Here is a 25213-nt window from a genome sequence, read left to right as displayed (position 1 = left end):
GTGCTCACCTAAGAAGGTTTGCACAAAGGACAATGCAGCCATGCTTCAATCAATCTCCTCTTCTAAATGACCTCTGGCATCTGCATCCCCATAGCTGGGCCACCCATTTGTGGTGTCACGAAATCTAGATAGCCTCCCTTAGCTGAGTAGAGTTGCTCACTAAAATGTCAAGAACAATAAATTACCAAGTTGACAAGCTGAAGGAAAGTAAGAGTGAACAACTAGGATTGTACAATTTTTTTTGAATCTCAAGAGTTCAGTCTTCTTCTCCCACCCCATCCCTCAATTAACCCATCCCTAAATAATTGTAATTTCCTTACAGAACAACTCCTCAGGGCTGATCATATTGGTTCCTTGCTCTGTTCTATTGCACTGTCAATAGTTGGTCATTTCTCTTAAGTTTTATGTCACAAAGTAAAAAAAGTTTACTTGTCAGGCTTGGAGATGAATATTCACTCTGAAAAGATGGACAATTATAGCTTGGAGATATGTCGATGAAGATTCTCAGTCATCCAGGTAGAATTGTCTGGAAGTTGAGTCATGGCAACTGGACTTATCTCCTTGTTGGTGTGAGATGTTTCTCTGCGCACCCAAGCAGCTTCCTCTGTCTGAGTAAGTCGGTAAAGGGAGTCTGAGTAGGCAGAGAGTCGTTGGAAACTGCCAACTCCTAAAATTCTTAGGGGTATTTAAGAAATGTCTCAAGGTACCACGCACATTGGGAAAGAAACCCTGAAGTGCCGGGATACCCCTAAGAATTTTAAGAGTTGGCACATCCCAACGATTCTCTGCCTACTCAGATCCCCCAAAATAATTTGCTCAGACTGAAGAAGCCGCTTTGATGGGCAGTGAAACATCTCAAGCCAACAAGAACGTAAGTCGAGTTGCCACGATTCAACTTCCAGACGATAGTTTGGAGACAGAATCTTTCTGTCTTCTCCTCCCAAACACAACCCTTGTAATGGAAAAAAAGCAACATGTGAGAGGAGGCAAAGTGTGATGGGGTGGCCCTTTGTTTGGTTAACAAATGGTCTTTTTCCAGAATTTCTCCACTGCTACCTCTGGGTGAAAAAGAAGTGTGTTTGAAGGACAGGAAGGCTTGGGTGATTCCAGACTAAACTGAGGACTCTGAAGGACAAAGCTATGGAAACTGTCTCGCCCAAGACTTTGAAAAAGGGATCTGATACCTTTAAGAAATAAATGAACAAAGAGAATAAGCCAGCCAAACAGTCACAATTATAGGGTCCACATGAATCAGAGACATGGCCAAAAGGAGTCTTTGTATTCATTTAGTCTGCTCTTTGCTGAACTGAGTTTTTAAATTTACTTCTCTTGAAGTAAAAATGCATTTATGCAACTGCACTCATGCGTTATGGATTCTCCAATATGTTTTGAAGCATTCCAATCAACTATGCATGTTTTCAGGGAGAGGATAAAATAATGTGGCTTACTTCAGGGCTATTTCATAAAATAGCAGTGTTTAACTTCTGCTGATAATACGTATGGTAGGCATCACAAGGGTCAGGAAAATATTTTCCAGCTTACCACACACAAATCATTGCTTAGCTATATCTTCGTTGGTATGTTGATTGTTATCACAGTGCAAGGTGATTTGAAAGGGTCTAGAGATGGAAAAAATGCTTTAAAATCTAGGGGGGAAAAAATCTGGTTGACATGGATAGGCCACAGATTTGGAAAAGCATGACATATTATTCCAGGTAGTGTTCAACTTACAACCATTTGTTTAATGACTGAAGTTACGACAAATGCTGAAAAAACTACTATTCTTGTATATACAACTGTCACAGTGTCCCCACGGTCATGTGATGAAAATTCAAGTGCTTTGCAACCAGTGTGTATTTATGATAGCTGTAGTGATTGTCATTTATGACTTTCCCAGGGGGCTTCCAACAAGCAAACTTAATGGAGGAAGTTGGATTCCTTTAACGACCTTGTAATTTACTTAACAACCATGTGATTCACAATGATCATGGTAAAAAAAAGTAAAATCAGGTGCACCTCACTTAATGATCGCATCCTGAACCCAGTTGTGGTTGTAAGTCAAGGACTACCTGTATGTCTTTGTTACTGAGTAAATGAAGAATTTACTACAGCTGTTTCAAAGCAATGACAATGGTAACTGCAGCAATATCTCTTATACTGATGATGACGATAAGTGGTAATTATCTTTTGATAAGTCTAATTCACCCTCTTAGTGTGTTACTAGATACCTTTAGGTAGTCTTTTTCCTATAAACATTCACTTTGGAGAAATCATTAGAAAGCATTGAGAAAAATCTTCTTTCACTGCTATTAAATATACCCATCTCACACACTGTTTGTGCGTTCAAGAACTAGAAAATCTGAATAAAACTATTTAGTATGGTAAATCAAGAGTAATTTCCCACTGCCCAAGCATCACTTCTATACTAACCATGGGTGCAGAATTGCCAGTGTCACACTCAAATGCAAAAAAGGAGGCAAAGATTTAGAGATGTTCCAGACATATCTTGATGTCTGTAAAGTATCTAACAAAGTGCCATTCTGATTTACAAGCTAGTTACATGATAGCTGAATGGCAGACAATTAAACGGATATATAGCTGGCTCAAAAAACACACTCCAAGGGTATTCATCTACAGCTGATCATCAAAGGGGAGAGATGTGGGCTATCGTGTGGTTGGGTCCTGGGTCTTGCACCATTCAATATTTTTATTAATGACATGGACAAAAAAGGTGAAGGGAATTCATAAAAAACATGATACACAGCCAACGTCCTAGAAGTGATAAATAAAATTTAAAACTTTTGTGACGGGTTAAGGAAATGGGCTGAAACATAACGGAACGAAAGTAGTCGAGTGCAAAATTCTTAACTTAGAAATCAGAAATTGAATGTACAGGCATAGATTAGAGAACGCATGTGTTGGAAAAGATTTTGGAATAAGAGATGATTGCAAACACAATACGATCCTGCAATGTTGTGGGGCCTAGGGAGAAGGGCGGTATAGAAATCCAATAAACTAACTATAAACTTCAGAAAAAGGGTGTGAAAAGTTAGCAGAAATATAGTTCCCAAATCATGGGATATAATAGCTTGGTGTTGCCCGACTTCATCCCAATTGTATCCAATTTGTAGGTATTAATTCAAAGAGGAGCAACAAGGATGATGAGACAGTGAGAGAAAAGACAGAAATGGAAAGAACTGGGAATGTTTATTAGGGAGAAAAGATTACCGATGGGAGAATAGGACAGCACTCTTCAAATATGTGAAAGGTTGCCATTTAACTGCCTAGAGTTGCTTGATAAGAGAGATGGTAGGCTTACAATTTGAATGAATGAATGCAGCTCAAATCCTGTTCTTTCAGTTCAAAGTACAGGATTTGCAATTATATAAGACCAGGACCAGAGATAGCCTCAAAGTCTTGAGAATGTCCCCTTGTTAGACTGGGTCACACCATTTGATAAGAAAAATGTGGATTGATAATATTACGGGTGATGCTTTCTAGATGACAAAAAAACCCCACCCCCAAAAAACAAACAAACAAAAAATACAGGCCTCTACAAAAAAAGCAGCTGCTGGCTGAATATTATTAAAAAATAAACAACTTCCCAGCAGTTGGTGCAGCTCAGCAGTGGCATCAGTGACCACCATGGGCTCCTGGACCGTGAGCTTCTTCTCAACAGCTGTGTTCAAACCGAGGCTGGCAGCCGTCTCTGGGGAATGTTTCAAACTGGATGCTTGCCCTGTGCAAGGGTAGGCAACCTCGGCTCTTTTGTGACTCATGGACTTCAACTCCCAGAATTCCTGAGTCAGCTATGCTGACTCAGGAATTCTGGGAGTTGAAGTCCATGAGTCATAAAAGAGCCGAGGTTGCCTACCCCTGGTCTAGTGGCTCCAATTCTCACCTTCTTTCCAAAACATGTCCTACCAGTTGTAAAATCTTGGGAGAAAGAATTTGACCTGAAACACATACTCATCTCATACTCCAATCTCACCAGATGGCTTAGAAACAAATACCTTGGAGACAAGGGGATCTTTTGCTGACATACTTTCACAGTACAACCACCCGGATCCTTACAAGGGGCCTCAAAACTAAGCAATGTGAATTTTTTTTTTAAAAAAGGAGAAAGTAGGAATTTGATTTGGACTGTAAAAACAAATCTCTTAAATAAGCCCCTAAGAGGGAAGGTTAAAAAGGAGAGGATTCACAGAATTTAAGTACTTAAAATCAGATTGAGGCACAAGAGAATATAAATTGCACAGTGTATGTATTTTAAACTAAACCAAATGCCATTGCTTGATTTTTCATCCAGAGGAAGAGTCTTGGTGAGTCTAACAAGGAACGAACCCACATGTTTTATCTCAGGATGGATGTGAATTACATCATATCAACCAAATCCATCTGAATAACAGACTCAGAGTTGGAAGGTACCCTGGAGGTTTTCTAGTTCAATCCCCGCTCAGGCAGGAAACCCTGCCTATACCTTTTCAGACAAATGATTGTCCAATCTCTTAAAACCTCCAGAGTTGGAGCACTGTATCTGGCGATACTTCTTAATACGCCCTCCTCTCTCTTCTTCATTTCCATGTTTTGGGAAGAATAGTGTCCAACATTTGCTCTAGTATTTTGTTTGCCTAATAAGAATTGTTCCTAGCATATACATTGGGGGGGGGGAGAGAGAGAGAGAGAGAGAGAGAGAGAGAGAGACAGGAGAGAGAGAGAGAGAGGAGAGAGAGAGAGAGAGAGAGAGAGAGAGAGAGAGAGACAGGAGAGAGAGAGAGAGAGAGAGAGAGAGAGAGAGAGAGAGAGAGAGAGAGAGAGAGAGAGAGAGAGAGAGAGAGAGAGAGAGAGAGAGAGAGAGAGAGAGAGAGAATACTATTAACTGGGAAATAGCATTTCCTTTAAGTACAACTGAGGATACTGCTGAGGAGTGACAAAAAAAATCCCAGATATCCAGTGTGATCTGAGCCAGCAAATGATTTAATTGCTTAGCTTCCCTCTGGAAAAAAGGTACATGAAAAATATTGCTTTTTAAAAGCATTGCAAATGCAGAAGAATGGAGATTACAACATGCATTGGTCCACAATGTTTCTGTTCTCATGACATGCTTAATGTAGTCATGGGGATGAGCCTACCATATCGTGTGAATGGGAAACCAGATTAATTGACTCAGTTAACAAAAGTGAGTTATGTTTAGTATTAAATAACCCCAAGTCTCCCTTAGACTACACTTAACTCCCTTCAGTTAATTCTTGTCTTGCAAACAGTGAAGGGCACTGGTGTCATTTGCCATTCCCAGTTCCTTCAAGCTGTTGTTAAGTCAGGTGCATTGTAAATGACTAAACAGTGCTCATTTACTATATGGCTCCACTTCAGTTCGGAGGCAAGTAGAATGGAGTGCTACAAGGCTGAATACTGGGCCGCGTGCTCTTCTACATTTTTATTACCTGGGCGAAGGAGTTAAGGGGCTGTGTATCAAATCTGTATGTGGCACAAAGCTGGAGCTGTAGTTGATTTTTTAAATGAAAAAGAAGATGGTAGATACTTGAGCAGTGGGGTGACGTGGATAGGATAAAGATGAAGAGGTAGAAAGGTAGACTATCCAGAAGGTTTTGCCTTTGGGCAATAAAAACGTAGGACATACACATAGGACAGGAAGATTTGGCTTGGGAGTAATGAACATTGAAAGGATCCAGATACCCTTTTTGGAGGCAGAAAGGGTGGTGTAACTGCTAAATAAGCAAACAACATATTGAGAAATATTAACTGGGGCACAGATTTCAGATCACAGAGATTAACTAACCCTCTTTAATTCCACTGTGGTCAGCCAGATTTAAAATCCTGTGTCCAGTGCTGGGCACCATAGTTCCAAGGGACCAGTTATAAAAATGAAGGGAATTTGGGGAGAAAAGAAGGAGGAACTGGAATAGACTACCACACACATTAATGAATTCTTCTTCACTAGACATCTGCAAACAAAGACTAGATGATCATTTTTCAGAAATGCTTTAGGGCGGGGGTGTCAAACTGCCGTCCTGCGGGCCGGATGCGTCATGCCGAAACTGCGCCCACCCCATTGCCAGCAATGGAAAAAAAAGTCGTGACACGTCACGTGACGTTGCGAGTTTGACACCCCTGCTTTAGGGATTCTGCACGGAATAGTGGTTGGATCAACTGACCTCTATGGCCCTTTTCAACTCTTTGATTCCTCTGTTGCCTTTATAGTACAACACTATTACTAGCTACGATGATGAGAGGTTACATGCCTGCAACTTTGCAAGTAGATGCTTTTCCTGGTAGCTACAACCAAAGCTGCATGTTGCTGCAGTGGTTGGAATGAAAGTGATACAAAGATGCATTCCATAGATCAGGGTTTTTCAACCATGTGTCTGATTCTCAGGTGCCTTTTTCAAAAAGCAACAGGACTTTTGTTTTTCCTGGAAGGCATTTCGCTTCTCATCCAAGAAGCTTCTTCAAGTTCTGAAGAAGCTTCTCGGATGAGAAGCAAAACGTCTTCAAGGAAAAAAGCTCTTTTTGACAAAAGCGCTTTTGGAGTCCTGTCTATATGCTTCAGTTGCCTGTTTAAACACAGCCTTGGCCGAATCCAGCAGTCCCTCTTGAAGAAAAAAAAAACAGGTACAAGGGACTGTAGAAGCAGAAATTCTGGAGGACAAACAAAAAGGTTTCATGAAAGGTAGAGGAACTGTTAAAGATACTGAGCTTGTCAGCTGAAAAGCTGCCAGCCCAGGTTTGAGAGCCTGCACAATGAGGTGAACTCCCATTCCTACCTCAGCTCCTGCCCATCTAGCAGTTTGAAAGCATGCAGATGAAAGTAGGTACACAGGTACCACCTCGGTGGGAAGATAGCAGTGTTACCTTGTACCTCAGCGTATAGTCATGCTGGCCACATGACCACAGAAAATGTATTCAGATAGTGCTGGGTCCATTGGCCAAGAAATGGAGATGAGCATCTTGCCCTAGAGCAGGGCTTTTCAACCTTTTCACCCATTGTACCACTTTTAGGGTATGGCAACATCCGAGTGCCACCAGTCGCCTAGCAAGGTGTCAAAAACTTGATGACAAAAAAAAAGGAAAAAAGTGATGAAGTACAGGTACTCCTTGACTTACAACAGTTCGCTTAGTGACTGTTCGAAGTTACAATGGCACTGAAAAAAGTGCCCCCCAAGCCACAGCCGAGCAAGACACCTGCCTGCCCGGCTGGTGGCGCTCTTCCTCCTGTCCGAGGTTTTCATTGTTGTGAGCATTTCTGTTGAGGATTGGCAGTGGGGGTGGGGTGGGGTGGCGGGTGTTTGGTTTTTATTCACCCCGTCTGCTGGGTGGTTGTAGCAGGTTTTGGTCACTTCACGTGACCCTGGGATGCTGTGACCATCATAAATATGAATCAGTTGCCAAGTATCTGAATGTAAACCAGAAGACCCTGGAGATGCTGCAACATTCCAGCTGATGGGCGCTTCTTCTGGGCTCAGAGGTGCCAGGATCAGCACCAAGCTCCAGCTGGAGCCTGGTGCTGATCCTGGCGCTTCCGCTGAGCCCTGACAGCCCCAAAGAAGCGCTGATTGTGGCGCTTCTGCTGAGCCCTGACAGCCCTGCAGCTCCAGCCGTGTCTCGCTCAGGCTTGTGCGGTCCTGCCACCGGTTCAGCTCATTCCCTTCCCCCGCTACCACTTTTCTAGGATGGTCGCGTACCACCTGCCAGGTGCTAATGTACCACAGGTGGTACCCGTACCACTGATTGAAAAGCCCTGCCATAGATGGTTACAGATTCAGCCATCCCACAAACAGGATGATGGAGTGGAAGAGTAAGGTTGGTTCTAGAACAACAAAAATCCAGCTACCATTTTCCCCACCTCCCCAAAAGAAAACAGTAGCTTCAATTTTGCATGAGGCACTAGGCTAGCATTTTGCAGGTGCTGCTTTGGTCTGGGTAACAGTGCACCTGGGAAAGGCTGCACAGATTTGCTGAAGGTCAACACATCCCCAAAACATGGAAATCTGCTGCTGTGGCCAAAATGACAAAAGCAGTGTCACACTGCAAGTTCTGTTCCCTTTCATATAACCATGCAACCTCATAGCACACTTCTAAAAGGGGTGACGTTTGTATCATGATGGTGCTAATTCTGTCATTTGCCCCCCCTGCAGATATTGCTGGTTCAGATCAAGCCTGATTGCATTTTTAAAAGATGTGTGGTTGGTTGGATCAAACAGACAGACAAAGAAACAAAGTATGGTTGAATGTTTGCTTTGAAGGGGGACCTGCAAAGCTATGAGGACATTTTGTCTTTTAAGCAGAATGTAAATTTAACTGTCTCAGATGCTGGACCTGGACATTAGGTTAGGAACAAACATTTAGAAGCTTACAAGAGTGGTGCAAAATTCCTGAACAGAAGTGCAAAAACAGGGCCCTCTAAGCATTTCATTTTTATCCCCTCTATTTGCACACAGGGAAGATGAAAAAGAGGCAGAAACAAGTTAAGATTTGACTTCCTTCACAATGTTTTGATCCTGATTCTGAAAGTGGATTTTTAAAAATGTGTTTTTGCCTTGAGGAAACAAAGTCCCTAAATAACAAAAACAATACAAACACCAAAGGAAATGGCAGGAATTTTGGAGCATTGGCTAAGGACTCATTTTTTATTTTATTTACGGTATTAAATTTATATGCCACCCATCTTGCTGTCCAAAGTGACTTAGTTAGGAGCCCAAAAGTACTGTCTGAATCACTTATATGAGGGTATACTTGGGTCAGTCTAAATTGTGCAAGCACAGCTAGTGCTTGTTTACTTTATTGCTATGGATAGTCATGGACAAATATCCATTTAAAAAAATGGTAGCAGTACATATATGTTTCTGTAGCTGCCCTCCTCCCACTTTGCAACAGCTGAATTTCAGGAAAGTGCCTAACCTCACAAACGGCTTCTGGATCCTGCCATAACAACAACACAAGGGAAGGTAAATTTTTCCACCCTGTGATCATCTAAATCTCAAAAGCAAAAGATATGCTCCACTATCAGGAACATGGGTGAAATAAGGTGATCCAATAAAGTATCTTGCTTATTTGCCATCTCCCTCTTATCAATATAATGTCACTTGACCGTTCAGGGAAGCATACTGTATGTCCAAAATACCTTTTTGTGGATTTTGCATCTCCTATTTCTCTTGGTCTTTCAATAGGTCAAGAGAACACAAATTATGGAAATATCTGTTATTGTACCGAAGCAGACTTATTATATAGGGTCTTGATACAACTGTCACTCTCACTTTTCTCAAAAATGTGCACTGAAAATAACTACAAAGAGCAAAGTGAATTTTTTAGCACTCCAATGTTTTGGCAAATCACATATGCCAAATATCAGAAAGAATATATTATGCTAAGGAAGCAGCTAGTGTGTAATGTTTAAAGGTACCAGGCTAATAAATCAGAAGACCATGAATTTAGTCCTGCCTTAGGCACAAAACCAGCTGGGACACTTTGGGCCAATCTCTTTCTCTCAGCCTTAGGGCCAAAACACTTCTGAAAAGGTACCAAATCATCATCATCATCATCATCATCATCATCATCATCATCATCATCATGAGAGGCAGTCTGGCATAGAGCTAAAGATACTGAGCTAGAAACCAAGGGATTGTGAATTTTAATGCTCCCTTAGACACTCCCTGTCCCTCAGCTGTAGGAACAAGGCAAAACCAAATTATTTCTAAAATGTTGCCAGACTGACTTGGAAGCATGTGATCGCACATACACACAAAAAACTCCTATGTCTTCACAACAAAGGTTTTAGTTCTCTTTCATTTTGCTTCTAATCTTGCAACACTTCTGAAATAACAAACAATATCAGGTGAAACCTAAAAACAAATTAAGTTGTATACTCGGGTTCTGATCACATTTGCACAGTCTCCTTAATTGTGTCATTTTTTTTAAGTCCAGAAATGAGTTTTTCTACCAGGGCAGCCTTTGTGATCTTTTGTTCCAAGCTGCCTGCCATCCTGTGCAATCCGGCAGCTGTGCTGAATCTTCTCACCAATCAGCTGGAGATGAAAACATAATATCCGCCCCCAGAAAACCCTAGAATAAGACAATTCCATTTGATCATCATGACGTTTTATGAAGTATAGGGTAAAGCAATACTTTTGAAACAAGTAAAAATAGAAATTCACAAACAAAAATGATGAATTACTATTTTGGGCTCTTCATAAATTGGGGTCAGAGAGGTTGATGATTGCAGAGGGAGGAGGAAGAAAATGCTAAAAGCCACTATAATCTTCAGGTTTATTGGACAGTGGATCTAACCTTCCTGTCAAAGCCAACTTGCAGCTCCAAAATGAGTCTCCAGTGGGAATCTAATAAAGTATGAAAGTCATTTTTTTATCTTTCCCTTTAGGAAACATAATGGTTTGCCATGTTGTGGGGGGGGTAAAACCCCCCACTTCAAATAAAGAACCAAAAGATTTGGACGTAGATGGAAAAAGTATATTTTACTGTCATGTACAAATACTGCATTGATTGGGTTCCCAGCGAGAAGAATGGAAAAGGCCCCAAACTAGGCAAGGTGATGGGTTATATACCCTCAGGAATGATACAGAAAGCTAAGATAAAGCTAAATCAAACTGCAACCTTTACAACAGGAATGTAACATGTGATAACACTACAGGATGACCTTACAATGGCTATTCCAGCGTCTCTACATTTTTTTCTACTACTTTCTACCTACCCTATGCTGATAATAGATAGTAACACCTTGTTCCATCAACAATGCCTTTACTATTCCACCCTTTATACCAAAGGAAACTGAAAAATCTATTTTCTATCTCTTTTCTCTCTAAGGTCATCAGGCGGGGACCCTCTCTTGTACTTCTGTGCCTTTTCTCATGTTTATGTCATGTATATGCATGATAACCCTCCACAACTCTTCACATCACCTCAATTTCTCTGCTTAATATAGAGAAGATACAATCAATATGAACCACATTATCCAAGAGGATAAACCAACCCCCTTCTAATTCAATGTACAAAACCACACACTGGTAAAAGACATGAATCTCAGTTACAGGAAACCACAGCATGATGTTGGTGGGTTTCCAGTGGTCCATACTGACCAGAGGGGAAACCAGTTTGGTGTAAATAGTTAAGATGCTAGCCTAGAAACCAGGAAACAATGAATTCTAGTCTTGCCTTAGGCAGAAAAGCCAGCTGAGAGAATTTGAGCCAGTCACTCTTCTCTCAGATTAACTCACGTCATGGGCTTGTTGTTGGAAAAATAAGAGAAAGAAAAAGGATTATGTATGGTCGCTGCCCTGAGATACTTATAAAGTAACAAAGATGGGACAAAACTCAAATAGATAGATAGATACCGGTAGATAGATAGATAGATAGATAGATAGATAGATAGATAGATAGATGGATGATAAGACAGTCAGACAAATAAAAGGATTCAATGAAGGGAGGAAAAGCTATAAAAAAATCAGTAGAATTTTTAAAAAAGGGGTGGAAAATGACAACCCCAAAACAGGCACTAAGAAAATTAAACTAGTATTCCATACTAAGTTACCTAGCCATGTGTTTTGCTGATTGGATTAAATCCATCTTCTCAAAATAATGCCCAAGATCTTGAGGGCATAAGATTAGACAGAGCTAGAGAACTTATTTCCTTCAGAAGCTAGTTTTCTTTTGTTGCGTGGCTAGAGAAAATCATCATGGAAACCTTGAGGGCTCATGGAGTTCAAATCCTACCAAAAGGTATCATGTGCTGCTGGAAATTAAGCATTTTTAATTTAGTATAAATTCCATATTTGACAAATGGGGCAGAGGACAAGTGATTGTACATGCCTCTTGTTATGGAACATGACACCTAATTTAAATTCTCCTTGCTTTTTCCCCCCCTGCTAGATTTGATATCCATCGTTCGTTGTGTGACCTTCTATGGTTTTTTGCAATACCGTCATCTGAGTACAATTTCCAAATCTCATTAGGAATATAATTATTTTCGTACACACTTTCCAAGTTCATACTTTCTCCCTCCCAGACATTCTGATTATCTACCTAGAGCCTTTGAATATTATTTCTGTCATTGCTAGAGTGAGTCTTGTTGATATAACAATATAGGAGAGAAAATCTGAAAATAAAATTGAGCAGCAACGGTTTGCGACTAAATATAGGCTTCACTGGGAATATTTGAAAATAGCATTGGAAAGTGATATTGTAAACTAGTTCCAAAATAGTTCTTTAGATCTTTTCAATTCGTTGCATTTACCTCTTGAGATTAACAGAGTTCTCTCAGGTTCAAGCCTAGTTTCCAGGGAGTGTAGATGTATGTGCAAATTTGAGAATACTTTGGAATAAGTATTTTGTCTGCATAGATGTGGTTTCTTCAGGCAGAATTGTAAGGTAAAGCTTACAGGAGGAACTCTATCCAACTGTTATACAAAGGAATGCAATTAAAATGATTTTACACCAAATTAGGCTTTCTGAATTTCTATTAGGCTTTCCATTTTCTATTTGATCAAAGCCCCCTTGGGCATCTTAATCCACTAGGATGAACTAGGATTTCTCATCCAAGAATAACAGAATAACAGGATTGGAAGGGACCCTGGAAGTCTTCCGAACTGAAGGAGCTTCTTGGATGAAAAGTGAAAAGAAGGGGGGGGGGGGGAAACCCAAGCTGCTTTTTGAAAGAGCACCTTTGGGGTGAACTTGGATGTCAACTTAAAGCCTACCTCCAAATAAATCCAATGATGGGCCAGAAAGGTCATCAAAGAAAGATGTTCAGCAATCTAAGAAGGGATTTCCAGCTATGGATCCATTAGGCCATCTGCCTTAATACATGGATCATTACTCTGATGTGACTTCAGAAAATAAGGGGCGGGGGGGGGGGAGAAAGCCTGGCTTTCAACTTCAGAGTGATTCTCCCACCCAACCCCAACACTTTTATATCCAACAACTGACTTTGGTGTATAAGTCTATGAGGCAACCATCTTGATAAGAATGTTCATAGGATGTTAACAGAAGGGATTTAAAAAAAGTTTATGCCCTTATGTTGGTTTCAGCATGTTCTGCAGAGTCAAAACGATCTAATCTAAGTGGTTCATTCCGAGCGAACATTTTAAGCCTAGCAGGAGACAATTAGGTCATGCAATGAAATATGTACAACTGGAACGGAGGGGTAATGGAGTTGGCATCCTACACAAGAATCCCTGTTCTCATACGAGTCCTCTTCCAAGTGTAAAATCCTAACTATTTAGCATTTGAATATGGAAAATTACAATTAATCTGCATGGAACTTGTGTATGCCAATGAGAATTTTGTAGGCAATTATGTGTTTGATTTAACTTGGAAAGAAATCTCAAGAGGGCAGTTTACCAAACACCAGCCAGCTAGACAACAACCACTTTCAGGGCTGATTCAAGCTGATCTCTAGCATCAGAGTTTACCAATCCGCAAAGGAAATATATGAACGGATTGTCGAATAATAGTTTTTCAACCCAGCTTGCAATATGGGAATAAAAAAATCCTTTCTCAGTTTCAGCCCAAGCTCTCAATTGCAGGGACCGTTGAATAAATCTGGATAGCAATACTCAGAATTCCAAATGAACTAGACGGCTGGGCTGCTCTAAAGTGGAATTTCTTTAAGTCACAGTTAACTCGAGCAGGCAATTTGTGGCTCAAGTATTGCGCTTAGGCAAAGGACTGTCATGCTGAACATGGGGCAAAATGGTCTAATTTGTTCAGAATGGTTCCGAAAGGCACAACAGGAGACCATGGATGTAAATGGCAAGAAAGTAGTTTTCAGTTGGAGATCAATCATCCTAACAGAGCTGTTCAACAATAAAACAGATTGCTTTTAGGACGTGGTAGACTCTCTTTTGCCACAGAGGCTGTAAACAGGCTGAATGGCCATCTGTCAAGAATGCTACCCTGAATATTCCTGCACTGGCTGAGTCTTGGACCAAATGATATCTGAACCTTTTATGACATGAACCTTAAATATCTGCCATCTTCCCTTCCTCTCTCCTGTCACTCAAGGGTTACGATTGCATTCCTCCATTTTTTTCAAGTAGATCTCACTTATCATTTGTCCAAACGTGAAACTGTGGTTAGTTTAAACTATGATTATTTCAAACAGTTTCAGATTCTTTGGTTAGATGATACAAGCAGCTTATTTTGATAACTTCTGTGCGCCAAATATAAACTGGAATTAGTAAAGGAAAAAGTCCCATAGACAAATAAAGAGGAACTTTCTGGGTGAGACTATTAATGGTGTAATTTGTCACGTTTCAAAACCAATTGTCTAAGTGGAAAGAAAGACAAAAATTCTCAGGACAAAAGTTAACCTAAATCAACTTTTTTCTCGTCTTTGTTTTAATATTCGACCATTGTTTTCTGCTGTTGCTTGAGATCATGAAACACACACACACACACACACACACACACACACACACACACACACACACACCACACAAAAGTCGACCTATATTATTTATATTCCCCATTTCTTTATAGGTAACCTGAGGGAAGCTAATAAATCCTTCCAAATGCAAATATCTTAGTTCAAGTACTAGTACAATCAATGGAATATCTTTATGAAGTTAAAAAAAATGTGCAGCAACTTCACTGGGATCAAAAACAGTGTTGCATTTTCCATTTGACTCTTCCAAGACTACAGATTCAACTCCGTGGAAGAAGGCCACATTTTATCTAAGGGCATGACAACGGAAATCCTCTCTACGTAAAATGCACTCATGCAATGGCCCTCCACATCTTGCCAACCATTTCCCTGTCAGGCATTATGCCTCTGCCCAGATGTTTATCACATTTGGACCAACTATTGAAAGCAATGTCACAATTCAGAATTTAAGGAAAGTTAATCCAAATTCTGAAACCAACAGACATACACATAAGAATGAACTTTGGTAGCCATGCAAACTTCCTTCTGAATGCGAAAAAATGACAGATGCTGTTACCATAATTGTATTGCATTGTTTGCTTCCCCAAAGGAATGAAATTCCATACAAACCTGGGCTTTTAAACTGATCCGGGCTGGGAAGGTGGTGGAGGGGGGAGTTACTCGCTGAAGCAGGGTGCTCGCTACGAAGCATCTGAGCCACCCGAGGCCCCATGGAATCATAGTCCGCATACGATAATGGAGCCCGTTGGTCACCGGGCGGAGAATAGAAACCATAATCGGGGATCCCTGGAGATACAGTGACTCTATCATTGCAGATACTAGATTGGTGCTAATTTTCAATATTAAAAATGTACTTTTTTACAGTTATAATCATGGAAAAACAAAGCAAATATTAAAAAGAGTTTTGAGAACAGAATGGTTCATACATGCCCCCAATATCCTTGCTGTTTTACTCAACTTTGTTGGTACAAAAACAGGACTGGATATAAAAACAAGGAAACTCACCACCTGATTTACTAGAAGCCTTTTTCAAAAGCGGGGGAAAATGGTGCATGAGAATGAAATATTGGTCCTACTGATTAAAATAATACGGAATACATTGCAGTAGAGAACTGAAGGAAAAAGCTAATTAGAGCTAATTTTCCATGCCCATGAATTTCCTTATCCCTTGCCTACAGAAAATCTCCACCTCCCATTTATCCAAATATATAGATTTATATGGGTTATGCACATTTAGACATCCATAATACCCATACCAAAACATGTGCTTAAGTCAATGTGTGAAAACAAACCTTTTTTACACCCTCAAATAGATAATATGTCTTTCCTCTGATTTTATCTTACCTCAATTGTCCTGCAGTTCTGGATTCTTCAAGATATTCTCTTTTAATACTACATCATTTAGGCATTGCAATTAATGTACTATACTATCTCACAAGGAGTGAAGCTCTCCTTCTCAAGTCATACTTAGAAGAGTAATGACTATTGCTTTAATAAGACTTGTCAGTTTAAGGAGAGCCCCATAATCAACTGATCTGAGTCAGACTAAAAAGAGAAAGATGAATTCTCTGAACTGCGTTTAGTTTCAAGATTAAGAACCTCTGAGAAAATAAATATATCATGAACAAAAATCACAGATGAAGCCAAGTTCCTCTTTTATCTTAGCAAAAGGGGGGAAAATGCAATCTGGCCCCAAATGACAAACACTATGCTCAGATTTTGAATATTTAATTTAGCTTAAACTCAAAATGGTGCATCTTAAAATGGGAGCATCTTAACTTTTGAAGAACAATTCTCAGATAGGTTTGTAAAACATACTTGTGCACAGATTTTAATGAAACAGGCTACCTTGAGTTTAAGCAAATTTGTGATGCACAAGAATGGCAGATTGCCTAACACTTGAATGGAAAATGTACGTAGCTGCTTTTGCTCTTGCAATCAGCTAAAGGATTCTCTAGCAGCTGAAGACCTTCCTATTAATATCTCTATATAACTGCAGAGTAAGGACATCTGTTGATTGAAGATCAAGTATTGTCAATATTATTCAAAATGTTGGCCATCATTTATAGTCCTTCATGACATAGCGCCAAATTATCTGAAGGACTAGCTCCCATAGTTTTAAGAGCCAACAAAGTGGATACGTTCTGGGTCCCCTCGATCAAAGAGTTTCATCTTTGGGGACAGAGGAAATCTCCCTTCTCCGTTGTGGTGCCAGATGTAGTGACTAGGGAAAGTGTCCTTCATGAAGAAAAGTTTTTGCCTACGCAAAAAGAACTAAATCATTTTTAAATCCAGCAAATGTTAGGAAGCAGCTTGGACAGTAATTCCCTTATTCCCTGAAATATAAGGAGGAGAAGGAGGAGGAGACTCGGTATAATGAGACTTGCAATATTCTGTTATTACAGCTAATCTCAATAAATGTTGTTTTAACCTTCCTGAGAAATTGATTTCATAGTCTGGCCAAGGCTGACATCTATCCTCTGGAATAAGGTCCCCTTGATAGCTTTCTGGAAGGCATTAAAAGTCCTGGCCTTGAGGTAGGGTGGATGGGGCCCCTCATTTGATATGTCTGTCAAATGCCATATATACGTTCTGATGTAATTTCCTGGATATGCCATTCTGTTAACTTCCTTTGTAGTTTCTCTACTTATTTTGTTGTAATTTGTGTTGTTTTTATATAGTTAGCTGTCCAGTCATGTGATGGCATAGTTGAAGTAAAACAAATAATCAAATGACAATCCAGGAAAGATCTGAACAGGGAAAAATACATAACAGTTTTTTTTGGGGGGGGAGGAGAGGGGAGAACAATTTGACTATTCTTTAACTTTGGAACAGTCCTTTCTCCTTTAACTATGCTACTGAAACATTGCCCTTCTCTTTTTCTGAATCCATGTTGTACTGTATTCAAAGGATGTATTGGCTTTATAATTTGTAAAAACAGTCTCATATGGAGTTGTTTAGATCTCAAACACTTGTACAAATGACTCCTACCTCCCATAAGTACATGTGAGGCAGAATTAACTAATATAGAATTTATTTCCATGCCAGCTTTTATATCAAGGTAGTACCTTTTGGTCCTGCCTAGTGTTCCTGAAAGAATTGACAAAGCCTGGATTTCAACTACCGGTATTTCTCTTTTCAATTATATTAGCTGTTGGTACCCCCAAATTGCCCCCTAGGTTGCTTTTTTTAAGATCACGCAGCCACATGGGATATATCTGCTCAGATGGATGAAAATAATTGTCTCAACTGGGGAACTGTTTACATCTATAGTCTACTTCTTGGGACCTCCAGGGGACACTTAAAAAATGGGTGTTCCAATCTTAGCACAGCAGAAGTCTAACAAACATCTTGCAGAGGTTGCATAGACACAACCTGAAATTCTGCCCTATGTCTGCCCAACAAGTTAACTATTTAGTTAGCAGTCATTATCTATATGTAATTTTCACTGTCTGCATTCCAGTTTGCTCTGAAGCCCCCTTTTAGCACTTCAAGGGCTCTCACAGAGAAGGTGTGTGTGGGGGGTGTCTACTTATTCTCCAAAGCACCTGAGGACAGAACGAGAAGTAATAGGTGGAAGAGCATTAAAGAGAGATCCAACCTAGAATTAAGAAAAAATTTCCTGAAAGTGAAAACAATTAATCAGTGGAACAGCTTGCCTTCAGAAGTTGTGGGTGCTCCATCACTGGAGGTTTTCAAGAAGAGACTGGACAGCCCTTTGTCCAGGATGGTATAGGGCAGGGGGTAGGCAACCTTGGCTCTTTGATGACTCGTGGACTTCAACTCCCAGAATTCCTGAGCCAGCATTGCTGAGGAGAAAGGGAGAGGTTTCCATGCTGAGCCATGCTGGCTCAGGAATTCTGGGAGTTGAAGTCCACGAGTCGTAAAAGAGCCAAGGTTGCCTACCCCTGGTATAGGGTCTCCTGCTTCAGCAGGGGGTTGGATTAGAAGGTCTCCAAAGTTCCTTCCAGTCCTGTTATTCTATATTCTAGTGCAGGGGTGTCGAACTCAATTTCATTGAGGGCCGCATCAGTATTGCAGTTGCCCTCAGGGGGCCGGGTGGGTATGTCCAGGGTGGGCGTGGCCTACTGGGTGGGCATGGCTAGAGTGCGTATGGCCTACTGGGTGGGTGTGGCCAGGTCTACATCGTTCGCATCAAGGGTGCCTATGGGGGCCTGGGCAGGAGTGGGACAGATCTGAGGGTCTCTGGCAGGAGGAGGGTCTCTGGGCCAGGGCCAAGGCAGTGGGGGCCGCTCCCTCACTGTTTCCAGGGTGGCTTCGCGGGCCACATGAAACCACTTCGCGGGCCGGATCCGGCCCCCGGGCCTTGTGTTTGACATGTCTGTTCTAGTGGTTTCCCTTTCCCTATAACGTATGGAAACTATCTATCTATCTATCTATCTATCTATCTATCTATCTATCATCTATCTATCTATCTATCTATCTATCTATCTATCTATCTATCCACTCACATGTATGATTGTGCAACTGATTTGCTCACAAGAGGGATGTGGAGCTCATGGACCACTTCTGGAGGACAACGCAAGATTGAGGAAGACCCCATATTGCTGTGATGCTTTTGGAAAAGATGATCACACTGACAACAACCTGCTGACACAGCTCTCAGTCTGACTCGGATTCTCTCCTCACACTTGCCATAAGCAACCCCATGCAATTTGGCAGCCTTTGCACCATCAGTGTTTATGATAATAGCCATGTGTGCTTGAAAGCAGCAGGAAATTTTCAATATAACTATCATTAAGACAAAACGCTTTAAATCAAAGCCATTACTGGTACTGAGAGTTAAAGCTCACAAGATTAGGCTGCTTTTTATCTTTATGAAAAATTCATAGAACAAGCTGCCAAACAACATCATCTTGCTCGGGAGAGTAAATGATATAATAATATTTAATGCTGCCGATACAGATGAAAGTGGAGGCATAAGTTGCACGCTGTAATGTGTACATCAGGGAGACTACAGTATGTTGAACAAGGAGCTCTGACACTCAGCACATGTAATGCTGGGTAGACAGGCAAATGGGAAGCCTACTGTTGCCTTCCCCAACTTTTAGGCTTCAAAGATCAGCGGCTGCTCTTCGCTTTCCTTGAAATTTGGTTGCAAATCTACAGCTGCAGTGCAGAGGTAGAACTAAATTCTCCAAGGTTTATTCAGCAAACAGAATGTAAGAAGCACTTGACCAAAAACCACCCAAAACTAACACGACTTTGTTGGTCAAGAACCAGGCATTTTTCAAGGACCCTGTAGGCCAGGCACCTAAGTCCTTCAACTGTCTGGAGGAGAAAATATCAGTTTAATGCTATTAAACTATAGGTAGTTCTCATTTAGTGACCGCAAATGGTTCCAACAACTTGCTTGTTAAACAAAATGGTCACTAAATGAACACATGACTGACAGAAGGAAAGAGAGTGAGAAAAAATCCTGCAAAAATAACTGGTTGCTGCTTTCTCATTCAGATAAATTTCTGTAGTACAGTGTCCTATGCCTTGCAGGGTGGAGAGAGAAAGTGCTAACCACAAGTTAACAAGCTCAGCTTTGTAATCTTAATTAGCTGATTAGAACCTTCAGACTTGCAGCTGCTGCCTGAAACTGACCAGACCTTAATCAGCTTCACACTGAAGGCTTTTGTTGTGCATTTGTTAAGCCACCCTGAGTCTTCGGAGATTAAAAAAATAAATAAATAAATTGTTGCTTATTATCATATTTGCAAATATTTGCAGCTGCTAAACGAAGGCTACAAGTTAGTCACCTTGCTGATCTTTGAAATCGTGTGATGTCTTTTCCACTGGCTGTCTCTGAACTTCTTTAGTGGCATTTTATTGCTGAGGAAGCTCTGCTTCTTTGTGGATATGATAGGTTGCTAACAAAGTGAAAGGGGAGCGGGCATCATCAATGATGTCTTAAGGCAGGGGTGTCAAACTGCCGGCCCATGGGCCCGACGCGTCGTCCCAAAACCGCGCCCACCCCATTGCCGTCAATGGGAGAAAAAGCTCCGATACGTTGCGCAACGTCACGTGAGGTTGTGAGTTTGACATGTCTGCCTTAAGGAATGATGAACTCAAGGAATTGAGCTACTTCTCCTCTCTGGCTTGCTTGTGAGCAACACTATAAGCTCACCGTACATAGGGCAGAAAAAAATAGCTACTAATATGTATCATCATACATTATTCCGCATGTCAGCATTAAAATGTGTTAAGAATAATTTAAAGCCAAGATTACTGTAAGTAGCATTCATTTACACCTGCAGAAATGTTCTTTTTGCATTTCACTCCTGAGGTGAAATTGAAGGAGATCTACAAGTGAAACAACTGGAACTGTTCAAAAGTATCGTTAGTTTACTTTCTACCGCACATCTAATGTTTTTGAACAACTAAGCCCTTCAGAGAGCTGCTCAGGTGCTGATTTGGAGTTCATGATGTTGGAGGAACAGAGGAGCGCTTACAGAGATGGAATTCAAGATAACGGGAGTCTGACAAAAAGCATATTTTGGTTATATGACTGACTGAATGAAGATCAAGGTCAGAAAGGCCTGTGTTTTCTTACAGAGCCTTGCAGGACAATTGTGTGTTAAAAATATTTTGCATGAAGCATAGGATAATGAACTGTAGAAAGGGACAAAAAGAAATTCATATTACAAGCTGTCAAGTTCCATCTACGGGGGTCTACCAATGTTTGGCTCAGAGTCCAAAATGGCAATCTGGTAGAGAAGAAAGGAGTTAATTACTGGACCATGATTCTTCCTTGTGTGGTTTTCTGAAGTTGGATCAGCATTTATTATAGTGATAAATTATTCTTAGCTAATTTGTCATAAAATAAATAGCATCTGGCATTACTCCAAGGCTCTACTAAGACAAAGCAATTCTGCTGCAGAGAGAGTGCAAAAGAAATGTTGCTTTGTTAAGCCAGGTCACAAGAGTTTTTCTAAAGCAATTATTAAAAAAATGCAGCTATTGCTAACAATCACAGTAACAGACTCTTTAATAGCTGCTTTAGCAAAATTTAAATTTGAGCAACTGATAAAAGAGTGCTAACAAGTGATTGGAGACACATCCACAAAATACTTGATGGGTGCAGGCTTTCTTTTTAAACCAGCTAAAATCAATCAAAATCATTTTTTCTAGGGTTTGCAATTGCTCTTGATGGCAAACAAACCCATCTCTCATCACAATGAGGATGTTTTACACAAAAGCAATATTTAGGAAATTCTCCACTTCAGAAATATTACACAATGACATTCGCACAAGAAGCCAATCCCATCACACCGAAGACTGGACCAAATTTTGCCAAGAGAAACGGCAATCAAGGAGCCAATTTTTCTTGCAGTTTTTAACAAAAGATTTTCCACTTGAGGGGTTCATCTTTAATCATTATAAAAGCACAGAAGTTTAATCCATTTTTGATGGAAATGCTAATAACTGGGTGTCCTTGAAGTTCAAGGTGGTCTTTGTGCATGGCAGTAATTAGCCAAGCAAGGTGGTCTCTGCTTTCTTCTGCTTCTAATGACATCCTTAACAACAAACAAATGTCAGCCTTACAAAGACGGTAACACTTTTTTTTTTTGGACAAGTAGTTTTGGAGGATAAAAGAGATTTCATCCCCAAGCTTTGTGCTGTCAGTCTGAAATGATGGTGAACAACCATGCCAGAAGTTCCAAAAGCTGCAAAAATGCAAAACAGGTTATTTTTTCCCCAGTAGATTTGTATAGACATTAATTAATATGGGGGATATACTGGATTGTACAAGAAAAATTCCAGTGCCACCTTTTAGAAAGATAGGAGTGAAACTATTGCAATGTGACACCTCCAGCCCTCAGCTTTCTCAAATCTTCCAAAATGATAGTATGGTCCACAAGATCAAAAGTCACCGAGATATCCAGGAATATCAACAAAATCACTTCCCTTCTCTCTTTTCCAGCCTCTGTGCAAGAGAGCCAAATGTAAATGGAGACTGGAAATGACCCAGATAATTCATGTTCTCTCAGAGACCATGGAACTGCAGGGCCTCTGCTTTTTCTACCTGCTAAGAGATGGATTGAGGAGCATAAACCAATAGTTGTCCAAAATGGTTTGCACTAGCAATAGTTTCTTAAAATGTTGCTTAAAAAGAGCCTCACCACTATCTGCCGCAGAAAAGTACTAATAATCTCAGAAATCACAGGCCAAATAGCGTTCTTGAGGCTCTTATCTGCTAAGCCAAGGAGGAATCTATCAGGCAAGAAATGGGGCAAAGAGTTACAGGTACTATCCACAGCCTCAAGGGCAAAACATGAAACTGTCCCCCAAAAGCTCAAGCACAACGTGCATTCCAGTGCTTTTATCTAAGATGCATAGCACAAACAATGGACAAATGGCTGAATGAAACGGGTATAATACTGATGCAGAGTCCAAGGCCATGTTATCCAATCAACAGCATACAATCAGAGAAAAACCTATTTCTTTAATTGCCATGGTATGTACATATTATTGGTATTATGGTTGTTCTTAACACCTTTCTTCCTAACACTTAGAAATGACTATATAAAGCACCTGGGAAATCAAATTCAGACATTCGGCCCTTCATGTCTTACTCTGCCTTGTCTCATTTCAAGGGGACAGGGTTTTTTTTTTTCCTGTTAAGGGTCACATTCTCCTTGAAATAATCTCTTTCACCATCTTCTATATCTCCCAAGAAGCAATATGCAGGGGACAGCCTCTTACCAGGAGTCTGAATCATTATTTTGCAAGTAAGGGGACTCTGAAATTGATCCAAGGGCCACCACACCTAAGAGTTTTCTTGGCAAGGTTTTCCAGAAGTGGTTTGACCTTACCTTCCTAGGGCTGAAAGAGTGTGACTGGCCTAAGATCACCCAGATGGCTTTGTGACTAAGGTGGAATCAGAATTTGTTCTTGGCTTCTAGCCTGATGCCTTAACCACTACACCAAACTTGCTCTCTTTAAAGGATATAACTTTAATAAAAATAGTTCTCTATGTCTAACATTCATTTTTCTTCCTCTTCATCTCACTTTTCAAACCAGGACTGCTCATTTTGTACAAGACAGGTGGCAGCACCTAAATAACTCCAGCCGACTTCAAAAATACTAAGCAGATTTAGTACTTAAATGGAGACAATCAGGGAACCCCAGCCGTGTTGGCTAAATTGGGAACGGCTTGATAAAGCTTCTGGAAGGTGGCAAGATCAAATCACTGATAGTATATATATATTGTTACCTAGAAAACAATATGGATGTGGCCATGTTGTCACCAAGAGTTGAGCTTGACTGAAAAGATTTTTTTTTTTGGATATCTAATTCTTTCAACTGCCGAGTCATATTACTATATTTTCTATTCCTCCTATTTCTTTATTTGCTTTGTATTATGAGCGAACAGTTTTATTAAGAGCCATCACTGATTTGTCCTGGTTTTGTTTGGCAGTGTGGCCCTTCCTTTTACTATGTCTTAATCTTCATTTATAGTACTGTACTTGCCTCAGTGGGTCCATTATGTAAAGAAGTATAGAGACGGTCTTGAAGAAAATATGTGGCGATTGTTGGAAAGACACGAACTCAGCTTGGAAAAAGCAAGAAGGTGTGAGAAACGCAAGACTGTCACACCTTGACATGCTTTGATATAACGGAAAGGGACAGCGAAATACTTAGAAGCTTTCTAGATTCTGTTCTAATAGCCTGTATAAATAAAATGGAATTCCAGTAGTTCTCACGGTGTCTGTTTTCTGACCTGTGCATCTTTCCTCAATGGGTCTATCTTTTAACTTTTCTAAGTCTTGCTTAAGATTTTGAACTCAGTCAAACTGACAACAGCTTCCCTAACAGAAGCTAGACAGCAAGCATTTTTGTTGCCTAAGTGTGTTCAAACAGCAAGGAGTATCTCTGGCAGAAACGTAAGTAGGCAAACGGTTCTGTGCAAAAGAGACAGCCCAAACCTTCATTACAGGGAACAATTCTTAGCTTCTCTTCAAATTACTTCTGCAAAAACCTCAGGTTGCCTAGGTTCTTCCACTCCAAAGTCAATCCTTTCCCTTTTTATTTTGCAAGATCTCACAAGCTTTGCCTTGAATTCTAAACAAAAGCACTGAGTAACTCTCAGGTTGGGGCCTACCGCCTACCTTTGACATCTAGCCTCTCTTTCTATTTACAGTTACCTTTAAAAAAAACACTAAAAAAACAACAACAAAGTAATGAGCCAGCACAGAATAAGTCTTGCTATTTATTACAAGCCACAAAATAAACCATTTTACTTTTTCACTCCACATTTTACTGTTTCACTCCAAAGATGTCTATTCCTTTTTTTTTTTTAGCATTGCTGACCAGATTTGCATTAATTGTTTATCACAGCCTGGACAGGCCTTTTATTAATATTAATGAGGGACTGGGAAGAAAGAGCCCCTTTATTTTTAGCCTACTCTTAATTGCGTAGTAATTATTCATCTACAAAACAAATGAACCGAACTCCATTGCTATGGTAACGGAAATTCTGGCCTCCCCCTGTAACACATTAACAGGCTATCATCCCTGTTATATTTTAAATTGAGCCCCTTTGTACTACGATACTAGCAAAATAGGCAACTTAAAATAAAGCAGAGACTTTGTTCAGCGTTATGTTAATTTCCAGTGCTCGTTGTTAGGGGACGGCTTTCCCTAGGCCTCTGGCGCATCAAATTTTCTGTCTGTGGTTAGGTGCACAGAACCAAACACGCCCTTTTACAATATGAAATTCTGCATGCCGTTTTCATAAGTCAAGGAGGAGAATGATTTGGCACACTCTGAAAGAAAAACGGATTG

General features: G+C 40.4%; 1 protein-coding gene across 7 annotated transcripts in view; it reads right to left on the bottom strand.

Annotated features, from left to right (window-relative positions):
* The window catches only part of MSI2 (musashi RNA binding protein 2), a 586946-nt gene that overhangs the window by 13486 nt on the left and 548247 nt on the right, over positions 1 to 25213 (bottom strand). For 5 of the 7 annotated variants that reach the window (XM_081346592.1, XM_081346594.1, XM_081346595.1 and 2 more), the window contains one exon: positions 15026 to 15202. The exons of the other annotated variants lie outside the window; for them this stretch is intronic. In XM_081346592.1, the coding sequence (XP_081202718.1) occupies positions 15026 to 15202 (177 nt within the window). The remainder of the gene's footprint in view (positions 1 to 15025; positions 15203 to 25213) is intronic. 7 annotated transcript variants of the gene reach the window in all.

The sequence above is a fragment of the Vipera berus genome (assembly GCF_964194415.1).
Source record: "Vipera berus genome assembly, chromosome: 1".
Lineage (NCBI taxonomy): Eukaryota > Metazoa > Chordata > Lepidosauria > Squamata > Viperidae > Vipera > Vipera berus.
The sequence above is the reverse complement of the archived record's forward strand: the minus strand, read 5'-3'. Positions and strand labels throughout refer to the sequence as shown.